The sequence below is a fragment of the Caretta caretta genome, chromosome 4 (genome assembly GCF_965140235.1).
Source record: "Caretta caretta isolate rCarCar2 chromosome 4, rCarCar1.hap1, whole genome shotgun sequence".
Classification (NCBI taxonomy): Eukaryota; Metazoa; Chordata; order Testudines; family Cheloniidae; genus Caretta; species Caretta caretta.
The window spans coordinates 82,593,609-82,609,218 of NC_134209.1; the positions used below are offsets into that span (position 1 = coordinate 82,593,609).

Genomic DNA, 15,610 nt, shown 5'->3' on the forward strand with positions numbered 1-15,610 from the left:
TTGCTGCTGGAACTGGTTTTGTGGCAAAACATGCTGATTAAACATATTCAAGCAGCAAAATGCCTAGTTCTGTTTCTGAACTATGCAACATAACCCAGAAGGCCAATAAACAGTCTCCCTAAATATCCCTGTCAGATCAGTACCAACATAATTCACAAAATTTAAGCCCATATGCTTTCTGACTAGAGTTACAGGGGCACCATTTAGGGAAGGCAGGAGGAGACCCCGAGTTGGGTTTTTTACCATATTTGGGTGAAGTTCGCAGCAGGGGGGAAGCTGCAGCCACTTCTCCTCCCGTTGCCATCTGCAGCCATAGCATTGCCCCTTGCCCCTGACATGGAACTGCTGCTGGCAAAGCTGCTCAGGACTGGGAGCCTGAATCCCAATCTCCTGCGCAGAGCCAACAGGACCTCATGTTGGGGTGTCCCCCTCCCTCCTACCCATTGTGTAACCAAGCAAGCAAAGCATGCCCCTCATCACAGCTCCTGCCTTGCGGAGCTGTCACCACTGTGCCAACTAGGGACTGAGCGCACAGCCAGCCCCAGAACAGCATGCCCCCCTCGGACACAGCCCCTCTCCGTACCCGAGCTACACCCCTCCCAGCCCCTAGCTACCCCCTGCCTGCACCCTGAGCTAGCCTCTCTGCACACAGCCCCTAGCTATCCCCTGCCTGCACCCTGTGCGGTTTTCAAACTTTTTGAGTTGAGACACACACACCCTTTGAGTTATAATTTTTGATTGCATCCCCCCTATTATTTGAAAAAAAGCCTGACAGCTTTCAGGTGCCTACATAACCTTTAGAATCACGGTTAAAGTTGCCCCTTACCTACCGAAATCTGAAATAGTACCCCTGTTAGGGTACCCAAATTATGTATCCAGTCTATTCCCTAGTTATCACTTTTCCTTATTTTCAGCATCAGCATTAACCTTTTATTAAGAAGCGCACCAACTTCATGTAAAATTCAAGCTGCTGGTCGTGTGAAGGAGCACAGAGACCAGTAGACTTCCACAAGCTACACGATCAGGTCACTGCTGAAACCACTGGATGAGCTCACCTTATCTAGCACAGATGGAAGTCTTCTGCCTGCTGTTGAGGTTTAAGGGTTAACTGGATGTTGCTCAGTGCATCCCTCAACTAGTGCAAAAATCTTTATGCTTCTGACCTACTGAGGCCTAAGGCTAGGACGTCCAGGTGTCTGGTTTTTTACCAGAAAGTCAGGTTGAAAAGGGGACCTGATGGTGCAGATCAGACCAGACACCCAAAGTCCAGTTACTGAGGGGGCGGGGAGGCACCAAGTCATCACCTGCACCAGCCGCTACTCAGCCAGGGCTGCCTCCTACCTGATCGGGTGGCTGCAGATCCCAGCTCCAGCTCCACGCAGGGAGAGCAGGAGAGGGGAAAAGCAGTGAGCAATGGGGAAAGAGGAGTGAATGGGGCGGGGCCTTAGGGGAAGGGGCAGGGCAAGGGTGAGGCCTAGGGGTAGGGGTGGGGAAGGGACGGGGCTTTGGAGAGATGTGGAAGGGAAGGAGAGGTTGCAGAATTACTGCTGGTGTGTCTGGTTTTTAAATATTACAAAGGATAGAGTTGCCAACTTTCCATTTGCAGAAAACCAAACACCCTTGCCCCACCCCGCCCCACCCCTTCTCTGAAGGCCCCGCTCGCTCACTCCATCCCCCTCCCTCCGTCACTCACTTTCCCCCACACTTGCTCATTTTCACCAGCTGGGGGTGCAGGCTCTGAGGTGGAGCTGGAGATGAGGGGTTTGGGGTGCAGGAGAGGGCTCTGGGCTGGGGCCAAGGGGTTCGGAATGTGGCAGGGGTTGGGGTGTGGGCTCTGGAGTGAGGCTAGAAATCAGGGATTCAGGGTTCAGGAAGGGCTCCGGGCTGAGGCACGGGGGTTGGGGTGTGGGAGGGGGTGAAGGCTCTGGGCTGGGGGTGCGGGCTCTGGGGCGGGGCCAGAGATGAGGTGTTTGGGGTGTAGGAGGGGGCTTCGGATTGGGACAGGTGTGTGTGGGGAGGGTGGGCTCTGGGCAGCGCTTACCTCAGGCGGCTCCCAGGAAGCTGCCGACATCTCCCTCTGTGTCCTAGGTGCAGGGGCTGCCCCCGCAGCTCCCATTGGCCACAGTTCCCAGCCAATGGGAGCTGCGGAGCCAGTACTGGAGCAGGGGAGCAGCACACGGAGCTTTCATGGCCACCCCTAAGCCTACGAGCCAGAGGAAGATGCCAGCAGCTTTCTGGGAGTCACTCAGGCAACCTGTCTGCCCCACTGCAGGCGGCCAACTAAACTTTCAATGGCCTGGTCAGCAGAGCCAACTGGGTTCCTTTTCAACCGGGCATTCCAGTCAAAAAACGGATGCCTGGCAACCCTACCAAGAATCACCCATTAGACCTGGAACTTGAAACAGAAAATAAAGCAAAGCAAACGTAAGATGAACAAAAAAAAAAAAGTTTCAAGGGCAGCCTGCACTATGTCTTCCTAAAGGGAGGAATAAACCATTTCAGGACCAGTCTTACTCCCTTTAAAGTAAATGAAAAGTTTCTAGTTGCTTAAATGGGAGCAGCATCTGGCCCTCTATTGACAGTGGTTCTAAATACCTATTTGTACATTTTTAACCGAAGGATGCACCTCGTAGCTCTTTTAACGCCTCCTGCATTTTTTGAATGATACTAGATGAAACTCTAGTGAAGCAGATGGCACATTTGGCACTTACTGCTCTGATGCTGCATCCACAGGGTGAGCTAGGCTGCCCTTATTATGTCTGAATGGATCTGCAGAGCATGTTGAAAAGTCCTGACAGTGAGACAAACTCAACTGTGTTCTAGAGTGAAGGTTTTCTGTGTTTATCAGCCTGCCCTGCCCCTATTTCTGAACAGTTCCTCTGGTTGAGACCTCACAAATACTAGGGCTGAGAAAAGAATAATCACTTAGGGTTTTATAACATGAGAAAGTTGCAACATTTTAAGTCAAATTGTGTTTTAACTGGTGCAAGCCCATGTATGGAAACTTTTAATACAAAATAAGAGTGGCTTATTTGGGGTTAGCTTAAACAGATTCCTAATTGATCTACACTAATCAGAAATAAGCCACCCTTATACTGAAATGAGTGTCCACACAAGGTTTGTTTGCTGTGGTTTAACCAGATCGGTTCAAAGTCACTCCTTTAGTTAACGCAGTGTAGTTGTAGCCATGTCGGTCCCAGAACATTACAGAGACAAAGACCCGCCTTCTACCTTTAGTTAAAGCAGTGCAGTGTTCTCATATAGACCAGGACTTCTCTCTCACCACAAGAGCAGTATAGCAACAGTGAAATGTTCTGATTACTGGCACATATGCTTTTTGGTTTGGGGGAGTTTTTTGGTGCATTTTTTTTAAATGCACAATTTAAAAATGAACAGATTTTGTTGAAACTTTCCAAAAGAAATGGCCTCTGGGCAAAAGCTGAGCACAGAAATTTTCAGACGAAAAGGAATTTTGAGAGAATTATGAACAGTTGGAAAGGGAGTTACACTGGATTTCAACCATAGCTCAGCTGTCATTACAGTACCTCTTCAAGTGTGTGTGTGTGTGTGTGTGTGTGTGAGAGAGAGAGAGAGAGAGAGAGAGCAGTTACTCTCAGCCCTTCTGCAGAAGGCTGATCAATTTGAACGGTGGATCGGTATTTCCTCACACGCGCACACGCAATAATATGGTTCCATCAAGAGCCATATTGCCATGAAAGAGCCCTGTAAATGGGCTGGCGGGCTGCCTCCTGAGCATGCCCTTATGGCTTGAGATCACTCTTCAGCAGTCCTGCCTCAGTTTTCTCATGTCTCTTCAACTCAGGGCCCCTGAAACTACGAGACAAACTACGAGACAACACACCCCTCCTTGGAGCTGAGTTTATTAACATAACAAAATCAATCCCAAAACAAAAGTCCTCAAATCTTCAGCAACTCTTTCTCATTCACTCTGTCTTTCACACTGAGGTTTCCCCTCCCTGGAGTCTTTTTTCCTGAAGACTCAGGGTTTCCTGCTGGAGCTTACTCACTCCTAGCAGTCTCTATAATGTTTCTTTCCCTATTCTCTCCATCCCCCCAATTCTCTGAAGTGTCCTGTTCCTCTTTATAGGAGAATCAGCTCCTCCTTATCCAACTGGTTCTACTAATTAAACTGTACACCTCATCCCAGGTGTGGTAGGCAGGGCTACTTGTATGGGGCAGACCACTAAGCTTTAGAGGGGCAGGCTACCTCACTACAGTGCTCTTGAGGGAGGAATGGGTTCCATAGATCAGTGCCACACTTGCCAGTATTGCAGGTTTGAAGGAAGATGATGCCAAGGTGAGTGAGCACCACTCTAACCCAGTTCTCTCTATGCTATCTGTGCCCTTTTCTGATGCAGAGGGTTCCAATCCTGCCATCTGTTCTCAGGGAGAGGCTTCTGCAGGTTCCTGGAAGGGATAGGCTTATGCTAGTAAGCCACCTCTCTACCTGCCCAATGCCCCCAAACCCATATGCTTGAGCTTCCCTCCATCTGTGAAACTAGAGGAGAGCATCAGAGCCAAAGTGTCATAATCCCATGTTGACTGTTGCCAGGATTGCCATTGAAAAAAGATGGTATTAAAACTGACATGGTGGTGGTAATTAAGTATAATACTACCTGGCGCACTAGTCCATGTTGTTACTTTTAGTAATTATATCCTAATAATAGGAAACCTCATTACAGCTTTTTAGAGGAGGCCTGCAGATTTTTGTGAGATAATTAACGTGTTTTTACTGTGTTTCACCATTAGAGGGGTAAGTCTGAAAAGACGACACAACTTCCCGACTTAACCATTTCACGCTACTGGACATCTCAGAGCTGCCCCTTTTCCAAACCTCAAATGAGGAAGGTGGGAAGTTGAGTCTCACACTGACACTTCTCAAAAGAGAGAGGGAGAGAAAAGAATACACTGGAGCCTTCTTCACTCCTCATAGAAACGAGCAATACTTTTTTGCATGTTGTTGCTTCTGGCTTTGGAGTCCACCTTTAATTTTCAGTGTTTGAATTAGAAACTGGTGCACACTAAAATGCCACAACAGCAGATGCAGAATTACTGTGAGGTCCTGTATTCATACATTGAAACACAAATAAATGGGAAAGCATTTCCTCTTCAAGTTCCCGCTGTACAGACCTCACACTAAACAAATAGTGTTTTTATATTTTACTTACTGGCTAGTTCCTTTGTTGACAGATTGGGGACAGCCCAGAGTAGCAAATGACAGAGATATAGATGACTGGACTTCTCTGGGTCTCACTGGGATGTGACTAGCTTTAAAGAATTATAATTGCTTCTAATCAATGCCCAACTGCATTAAGTCCACTTTAGATAAAGGTCTGATGCAGATTTGAAAAGTGAAATGATTTGGGGGCCGTAGGGAACTAAGCAGGCAATCTTCAAACTTCAAAAAACCTGGGGGATTTGTAATATGATAGATGGCTTGACTAGACATGCCATTTCCTATTTTCTGCTTTCATCTTTCAGACCAGATTGCACTAAACCACAAAACCATTGTGTGTCCCATGATTGATGTCATTGACCACAATCACTTTGGCTATGAGGCACAGGCGGGGGATGCCATGCGAGGAGCCTTCGACTGGGAAATGTACTACAAAAGAATACCGATTCCTCCAGAGCTCCAGAGGTCTGATCCCAGTGACCCCTTTGAGTAAGTAGCAGTAAAGGGAAGAGTTCGAGCAAAAGGCAGAGAGAGCAAATAAGGTAACTGTGATAACAGAAACACCAAGCCCAGGGCTTTCTAGACCAATTAGCCCTAATTAAAGGTAATAAAAGCAAAAAGCCACAAACGGCAGAACAGTGAGAAAAGGTCAGTGTAACAAGTTATGAAATAGCAGAGGGTGTGCTTGGATGCACAGAGTTTCCTTGCCTCTGGCATGTGTCAACAGGATGTCGGGGAGGAGGGCAGGGAAGAGGACTTTGTGCGTAAGAGAGAGACCAAGACAGAAACACATACTTGTAGTTAGTGGGAAAGAAGAGTTGGGAGAGGACAAGAAATAAATGTGACTATAGTTATTGTCTTCTTATTCCTCAGAATATTTCCTGAACATACTTTAGTTTGATTCTTTTGCTGAAGATTAATGCAATAGCTGCACCAATAGCTGAGTCCACATTCTGCTAGAAAAGGCTCTGTTTATGATGGATGGTATTGCTACTGTCTATGTATTGCTATAATTTAAACACAGTCCTATCAAAGCAGAACAATATCAAGCTGATTTGTAAATAATATCTGATAAGACCATGTCAGATCCTGGTATTGTATGGATCAGATAATTCATAGTAATGACCTACTAGTCTCCACAAAGCTGGATCTATTTTTATTTTATTTTATTCTTGTCATGTAAGGACAACATAGGATTTATCCTCATCAGCAGAGAGAGAAACCTGGCTTAGTTCATTAAACTTTCAGAATCAGTCATGCAGCTCACAACCCAGCAGGGCTGGCAATGAGATTTGCTCTGATGCTCTCATTGTCCATTACTGAAACTCAGCATTGTATCTAGACCTGCCATTCAGATTTGCACAGTCTAAAAACATCAAAAAAACTTTCTCTGGTCTCAAAGCCCAGCACTACCTAAAACATTGGGTCTGATTTGTGCAGAATGCAGCACCGTTTCCGTGGATTTGACAGGTTCTGTCCCAGGGGGAAGAGATGCTGATTCCTTGGGCTTATCTTCACTGCAAAGTTAAGTTGTGTTATAACTAGATTGCTCCAGTTATCTTGACCCTGTCTGCACACAAAGTCCCCTCACTCATGTGCAACGGTGTCAGAGCAACCACAATTTATTAGCTGCTAACACGACTACTCTGTAATGTGGATGCAGGATAGTGCTGCAACACAATGCTCAAGAGCCACTAGTCCTCCAATGCCTTCCCACTGGGAAATGTACTACAAAATGTACTCCCGATGCCTCCTATGTCCCTTGGACAGTCATCTTTGCTTGCCATCTACCTATTCCCTGCTTCCAGACCAGAAGTCACCTAGCACTTCGAATAGTCTAGTCCAGATTTCGAGCCCCACCTTTACACATGGCTTCCACCACCAACAATTGCAGTCCTCCAGCTCTTGTTCAGAGCTATTTTTTGTAACACTTGCATTTTTCTAATGTTTTGCAGTACTCAACTCTCAGAGGAGAGAAAAAAAAAGAATTAAAAGGGAGACATTAAATCAGTATGTTCTATTCAAAACAAAGAAATAATTAATGCATCTCCAGGCAGCCCTAGCTTTTATACTAGCAAGTCAAAGGCAGGTTTTCACTGTTTTCCTGTAGTCAATAAAATGGCAAAAATAAGCACTACAATATGGCATAGCAGATATTATCCTTAGAGTAATGGCACCTATAAGTCCCTATATAAACTTTTGAATTTTTTTGGATTCCAAAGGGATGGGTTAGAATAAAGTTCTCCATGGTTAAATATACCATTTAAACAATATGCAGACTGCTTCTGCAAAAGTTAATGTGTTTTTTAAAAGTTTATATCCAAAACAATGGTAAAATCTGGTAACTGAAGAAAGATGAGAAATGGTGTGTGCATTTAAGACAAAAACAAAGTGCATTGGGTGAAAAACAACTCTTGTATTTATTCACTATCTTTAAAAATATTATCTTTGTATAATGTCTTTTATAAAGAGGCATCATAAACAAGGACAGTCTACATGGTATATGTAGTCTAGTAATGTCAAAACAACCTGTAATACAGGCACAAGACAAGTAAAATACAATATCATACATATACAGGCAGCTTCTTTAGATGCTGTAATCTATAAAGCTGCCAGAGCCTTTCCCCACTGCCAGAGCCTTTTACTGTGGTGAGGGAAAGGCTCTGTCTGTGGGGAGACAGCAGAATACTATACTGTTAAAAATAGCAGTGTAGACATGGGAAGCACATCTTGTAGACAGCCTCTGTGGGGTACATATCCTAGGGTTCAGGTGTATCTTTACTTGCCTAAGCAGTGCCTCACCATCTACATTGCTATTTATACCTGTGCTGTGTGTACTCTACACAGTATCCAAGTGTAGACATGATGGTTGGCGGGGGATGGGTTTTTTTTGCCAATATAGTTATATTGGTACAAGCCCAAGTATGGACACAGTTATATGGGTACAAAGTGTCTTATAACAGTACAGCTTATTTTCCTTCCCATATGGAAATAGCTATCCCAGTAAAAACATCTTTAAATCAATACAACTGTGTCCACACTAGGGGACTGTCATAAATATAAAGGGAAGGGTAAACCCCTTTAAAATCCCTCCTGGCCAGAGGAAAAATCCTCTCACCTGTAAAGAGTTAAGAAGCTAAAGGTAACCTCGCTGGCACCTGACCAAAATGACCAATGAGGAGACAAGATACTTTCAAAAGCTGGGAGGAGGGAGAGAAACAAGGGTCTATGTGTCTGTCGGTATGCTGCTTTGCCAGGGATAGAACAGGAATGGAGTCTTAGAACTTTTAGTAAATAATCTAGCTAGGTATGTGTTAGATTATGATTTCTTTAAATGGCTGAGAAAAGAATTGTGCTGAATAGAATGACTATTTCTGTCTGTGTGTCTTTTTTGTAACTTAAGGTTTTGCCTAGAGGGATTCTCTATTTTTTGAATCTAATTACCCTGTAAGATACCTACCATCCTGATTTTTCAGGGGTGATTCCTTTACTCCTATTTACTTCTATTTCTATTAAAAGTCTTCTTGTAAGAAAACTGAATGCTTTTTCATTGTTCTCAGATCCAAGGGTTTGGGTCCGTGGTCACCTATGCAAATTGGTGAGGATTTTTACCAAACCTTTCCAAGGAAGTGGGGTGCAAGGGTTGGGAGGATTTTGGGGGGAAAGACATGTCCAAACTACGTTTCCCAGTAAACCCAGTTAGAGTTTGGTGGTGGCAGTGGTTATTCCAAGGACAAAGGATAAAATTAATTTGAACCTTGGGGAAGTTTTAACCTAAGCTGGTAAAAGTAAGCTTAGGAGGTTTTCATGCAGGTCCCCACATCTGTACCCTAGAGTTCAGAGTGGGGGAGGAACCTTGACAGGGACTATGCTGTACCAGTATAGTTAAAGCGGTTCAAATTTGCAGTGCAAACAAGGTTTTACGCCTTGTGTAGTTATAGAGCTCTGTGCAAAGTTTGCACAAAATGTTACTCAGTCAGAATGGTAGCATCTGACACTGACTGCCTTCATTCATCACAGATGTAAATTACTACACCAGGTGCAAGGAAGGATTTAATCAGGCCTGTAGTACTTGGCACCTCTGAGGTGATTTGAGTTCTCTATTCTCAGTAGACAATATCAGGTTTGATCCAGTGTTTACCAAAGGCAATGGAAGTCTTTCTGTTAACTTCCCAGGGACCACTACTTTACATCACAAACTGGGAGACAGAATACAAGGTAGCCATAGGGCTGCCACCTCTGAGTTACAAAAGAGGGGCCATTCTGAGCTAGGAGAGGGGAGTACAGAAGTGGGCAGCAGTGTGGGAGAGAGGAGGTGGCTCCAGGAGGCGGAGCCGGGCCCCTGCTGAGCAGAAGCAGTCACCCCATGGTGAGGAACAGGGCACAGTGAAGCTGCTGACATGAGCTCTTTTTGCTCTCTTCATCAGCTTATTGGTCAGGTAGGAAGCAGTGGCTGCTTAAAGGCTCCTGACGGAAAGCCATGGAGCAGCAAGGACAGAGGGTGAGCAGCATCACCACATAGGAGGAAAAGGAAGAAGAGATCCCACTAGCAGCTGCTCGAGAGGTGACTCTGCTAACAAAAACCAGGACTTCTAATGTCCTGGAAAGGCTTCTATATTTCTTGGAACAGCTATCTCAAAAAAGGGGCAATCTTGGGAAAACCTGTTCCCTCTAAGCTGTGCGCGTGTGCACTCGCACACAGATCCTAAACCCCGCGCACATGGCGAAACACCGCATGCACAAAAATTTGCACAGAAGTACAAAAATTTGCACAGAAGAAATTTTTTGCACACACAGCCTGTCAAAAATTAGAGGGAACATTCGTGGCAACCCTAGGCATTTTGTGCTAGGTCAGTTCTTCCATTCAGAAGTACTTTCTTTCCAAGAACAAAATGGACCAAAGCATTGCTAAAAAGCAGCGTGGTTTTGCTTTGACTAGCTATTATTATTTTGTCATTCAAAGCCAGTACTGCTTTTCCTTATGCAGAAAAAATACAGCTTCTACTCCACTTATTTTCACAGGCTGAAAAATATCTGATGCTTTTAATACATAGCATATGACAAACAAGGTAAACATTACAAGCCTAGACCATCCGAAAGTTAATTGACCTTGACAGTTTTGGTAGCAGTAAAGTTGAACCATTTCCCTTTAGGTATGTGTGTACTGACATTAAAGGCAGATTCAACCAACAACACACAGCTATTCTGTGAGCAGTAGGGATTTTATTTTTATTTTGTTTTTTGTTAGGCTAAATATTTTGCCATTGGTATTCTAATAGCTGTACTTCTTGCCAACCGTTTCCGATCTGGGCAGATTCTTAATGAACTGAGAAATTGCCAACTTTTTAAATAAGATACCAGTAGTTAATAGCTATGTGATTCAAAAATGGTGGTGGTGGTTTTTTCTTTTTTGTTTTGGTTTGTTTTTTCTCCCCTATTGAAGATGCTGGCACAGTGTGTGTTTTAGCATGGAAGGTCACCTCAGCCTAAGATGTGCTGCACATCAGAAAGCAGACCACAATACTGAAGACTAAAGCACAGCTTCTATATTATTTAAACAAGAGACTTGCGTTCTGTCTGCACACAATCAAAATATTGCTGCAGTGGACACAAGCAGAGAAAATTGTGTGAGTAGCCCCTAACAATTGGAACTGTTGTCAGGTAGGCTTTTGCTGTGACGGTATTTGGCAGCTTGCTGAACTCCATAGCCAGCTGAGCTGGTAACTTTGGAATCAAAATACTTTTGTTTTTGTTTTTACTGTCATCCAGTTTGGCAGTTGATTACGTATGGCAGTTGCATCTTCTTACTGGACACTGTTTCAGAGGAACAGCCGTGTTAGTCTGTATTCGCAAAAAGAAAAGGAGTACTTGTGGCACCTTAGAGACTAACCAATTTATTTGAGCATGAGCTTTCGTGAGCTACAGCTCACTTCATCAGATGTTTACCGTGGAAACTGCAGCAGACTTTATATACACACAGAGAATATGAAACAATACCTCCTCCCACCCCACTGTCCTGCTGGTAATAGCTTATCTAAAGCTATCTACTACCCAAGATCCATAAACCTGGAAATCCTGGGCGCCCCATCATCTCAGGCATTGGCACCCTGACAGCAGGATTGTCTGGCTATGTAGACTCCCTCCTCAGGCCCTACGCTACCAGCACTCCCAGCTACCTTCGAGACACCACTGACTTCCTGAGGAAACTTCAATCCATCGGTGATCTTCCTGATAACACCATCCTGGCTACTATGGATGTAGAAGCCCTCTACACCAACATTCCACACAAAGATGGACTACAAGCCGTCAAGAACACTATCCCCGATAATGTCACGGCTAACCTGGTGGCTGAACTTTGTGACTTTGTCCTTACCCATAACTATTTCACATTTGGGGACAATGTATACCTTCAGATCAGCGGCACTGCTATGGGTACCCGCATGGCCCCACAGTATGCCAACATTTTTATGGCTGATTTAGAACAACGCTTCCTCAGCTCTCGTCCCCTAAAGCCCCTACTCTACTTGCGCTATATTGATGACATCTTCATCATCTGGACCCATGGAAAAGAAGCCCTTGAGGAATTCCACCACGATTTCAACAATTTCCATCCCACCACCAACCTCAGCCTGGTCCAGTCCACACAAGAGATCCACTTCCTGGACACTACAGTGCTAATAAACAATGGCCACATAAACACCACCCTATACCGGAAACCTACTGACCGCTATTCCTACCTGCATGCCTCCAGCTTTCACCCTGACCACACCACACGATCCATCGTCTACAGCCAAGCTCTGCGATACAACCGCATTTGCTCCAACCCCTCAGACAGAGACAAACACCTACAAGATCTCTGTCAAGCTTTCTTACAACTACAATACCCACCTGCAGAAGTAAAGAAACAGATTGATAGAGCCAGAAGAGTTCCCAGAAGTTACCTACTACAGGACAGGCCTAACAAAGAAAATAACAGAACGCCACTAGCGGTCACCTTCAGCCCCCAACTAAAACCCCTCCAACGCATTATTAAGGATCTACAACCTATCCTAAAGGATGACCCAACACTCTCACAAGTCTTGGGAGACAGGCCAGTCCTTGCCTACAGACAGCCCCGCAACCTGAAGCAAATACTCACCAACAACCACATACCACACAACAGAACCACTAACCCAGGAACTTATCCTTGCAACAAAGCCCGTTGCCAATTGTGCCCACATATCTATTCAGGGGACACCATCACAGGGCCTAATAACATCAGCCACGCTATCAGAGGCTCGTTCACCTGCACATCCACCAATGTGATATATGCCATCATGTGCCAGCAATGCCCCTCTGCCATGTACATTGGTCAAACTGGACAGTCTCTACGTAAAAGAATAAATGGACACAAATCAGATGTCAAGAATTATAACATTCATAAACCAGTCGGAGAACACTTCAATCTCTCTGGTCACGCAATCACAGACATGAAGGTCGCTATCTTAAAACAAAAAAACTTCAAATCCAGACTCCAGCGAGAAACTGCTGAATTGGAATTCATTTGCAAATTGGATACTATTAATTTAGGCTTAAATAGAGACTGGGAGTGGCTAAGTCATTATGCAAGGTAGCCTGTTTCTTCTTGTTTTTTCCTACCCCCCCCCCCCAGATGTTCTGGTTTAACTTGGATTTAAACTTGGAGAGTGGTCAGTTTAGATGAGCTATTACCAGCAGGAGAGTGAGTTTGTGTGTGTATGGGGGTGGGGGGGATGTGAGAAAACCTTGATCTATGCAGGAAATAGCCCTACTTGATTATGTAAAGAGTTGTCACTTTGGATGGGCTAGCACCAGCAGGAGAGTGAATTTGTGTGGGGGGTGGAGGGTGAGAAAACCTGGATTTGTGCTGGAAATGGCCCACCTGTTGATCACTTTAGATAAGCTATTACCAGCAGGACAGTGGGGTGGGAGGAGGTATTGTTTCATATTCTCTGTGTGTATATAAAGTCTGCTGCAGTTTCCACGGTAAACATCTGATGAAGTGAGCTGTAGCTCACGAAAGCTCATGCTCAAATAAATTGGTTAGTCTCTAAGGTGCCACAAGTACTCCTTTTCTTTTTACTGGACACTGTATTTCTGTATAAAATTCACTTGACTGGGAAGAATCTGGACTGTTTTAGCCGTTTGAAACAAAAGTGTGGGTATGTCTTACTGTACATACATCCACATTGTCATTCAAGCAGCAGCTTCCTTCCTAATTAGAGCAGAACTGGGAGCATAGCTGCAGTACATCTGTCAGCTTTTCAATCAGGCACCCCCACTTTCATTCCTTTGTAACTTGCTCATTACAAATTGGTTTTCGACTAAAACTTGCATAAAGGTTATGACTTTGGAAATGTGTGAGTGACCCAGCAGCCCATCCCACAAACTATGTTGATTTTATGATGCCAGTGCATGTACCCTGAATGTGCAGCCCATTGAAGGCAATGGCAAAACTTCCATGGATTTCACTGGACCAGGATTTATCCCTACAAGCTAAATTCTTCCATCGAAGCTCCGGTATACATCCCCAGAAAGCAGTTTGTCCAATGAAATTTAAAATCTCATCTGTAACTGTCAAGGTTCCTTCCCCATTCTGAACTCTAGGGTACAGATGTGGGGACCTACATGAAAGACCCCCTAAACTTATTCTTACCAGGTTAGGTTAAACACTGCCACCACCAAAGTGTTACACAAAGAACAGGGGACGTGCCCACTTGGAAACGCCTCCTCCCCAAAATATTCCCCCAAGCCCTACACCCCCTTTCCTGGGGAAGGCTTGATAAAAATCCTCACCAATTTGCATAGGTGAACACAGACCCAAACCCTTGGATCTTAAGAACAATGAAAAGTGATCAGGTTCTTAGAAGAAGAATTTTAATTGAAGAAAAAGTAAAAGAATCACCTCTGTAAAATCAGGATGGTAAATACCTTATAGGACAATCATATTCAAAACACAGAGAATCCCTCTAGGCAAAATCTTAAGTTTTAAAAAGATACAAAAACAGGAATATACATTCCATTCAGCACAACATATTTTATCAGCCATTTAAACAAAACAGAATCTAACGCATATCTAACTAGATTGCTTACTGACTTTTTACAGGAGTTCTGACCTGCATTCCTGCTCTGGTCCCTGCAAAAGCATCACACAGACAGAGAGAACCCTTTGTTTCCCCCCCCCCCTTCAGCTTTGAAAGTATCTTGTCTCCTCATTGGTCATTTTGGTCAGGTGCCAGTGAGGCTATCTTAGCTTCTTAACCCTTTTCAGGTGAAAGGGTTTTTCCTCTGGCCAGGAGGGATTTAAAGGTGTTTACCCTTCCCTTTATATTTATGACAGTAACATATATATGGTGATCCTTAGGGATCATGCAGGCTTCCCAGCTCTTCTGTGCTAAGTTAAATGGGTCTGCTAAATATAATAGTGGTTTGATACACAACAGTGCTGGGAAGAGACTGCTCTTTATTCCCTGGCACCCATCAGATGATATTGATTAGTGTTACAAAATGTTCATACCCCTGGCATGTGGCAGGCATTAGTAATTATCGATACCAGTGGCTACTGTTACAATTCATTTTTATCAGATCCAAATAAATTACAATATCAATTCAAAACAACCACTTAGCAATCACAAACTAATAAAACCAATGCATTAAACATACAGAGATATATAGGAGGAAGGATAGGGTACTGTTCAGAGCAGGTACTCTTTGTTATATATTTGTACAGCACCTAGCACAATGGAGCCCTCAGCCATGATTGAGGTGGGGAAGGGGGTGCTACTAGAAGCTATTGGAATACAAATAAATAATAATAATAATAATAATAATATGTTATTGGAATGACCTGACAGCTGAGAGGATTATTCTGCTCCTTAATGGACATCTGTCAATAGCTATGATCTCTGAACTGCTGACTTCCACCTGTGAAACTCCATGTCTATGTGGCCCTAGAACTACGTATTGCCTTCAGCGTAGTTCTTTCTGAAGTGCCCTGATCAGCTGCTGAAGTAGATCTGCCACCTTCAAACCTGTTGTTTTCCTGGAATTTTTTACTAGACAGGATGAGAGTGTGTTGTTTTTCAGATCATAAGAGAGAGAGAATGGTTCAGTGGTTAGGGCATTAGCTTATGACTTGGGAGATCTGGGTGTGAGTCCTTACTCCACTGCAGACTTCCTTGGGCAGGTCATTTAGCCTCTCTTTGCCTTAGTTCCCCATCTGTAAAATAGGCGTATTAAGACTTCCATACCTCACAGGCGTGTTATGAGGCTAAATACATTAAAGATTGTGAGACACTCAAATACTGTTGGGGCAGTGAGGCATCAATATAGAGAGAGAATTTCAGTTGCATTCTGGATCTTCACAAGGAAAGGAAACCAGTAGCTTCCTTGAAT

General features: G+C 44.2%; 1 protein-coding gene across 11 annotated transcripts in view; it reads left to right on the forward strand.

Moving 5' to 3' along the window:
* Window positions 1–15,610, forward strand: part of GALNTL6 (polypeptide N-acetylgalactosaminyltransferase like 6) — a 928,998-nt gene that overhangs the window by 787,397 nt on the left and 125,991 nt on the right. For all 11 annotated transcript variants that reach the window (XM_048847720.2, XM_048847722.2, XM_048847725.2 and 8 more), the window contains one exon: window positions 5,503–5,686. In XM_048847720.2, coding sequence (XP_048703677.2) covers window positions 5,503–5,686 — 184 coding nt within the window. The remainder of the gene's footprint in view (window positions 1–5,502; window positions 5,687–15,610) is intronic.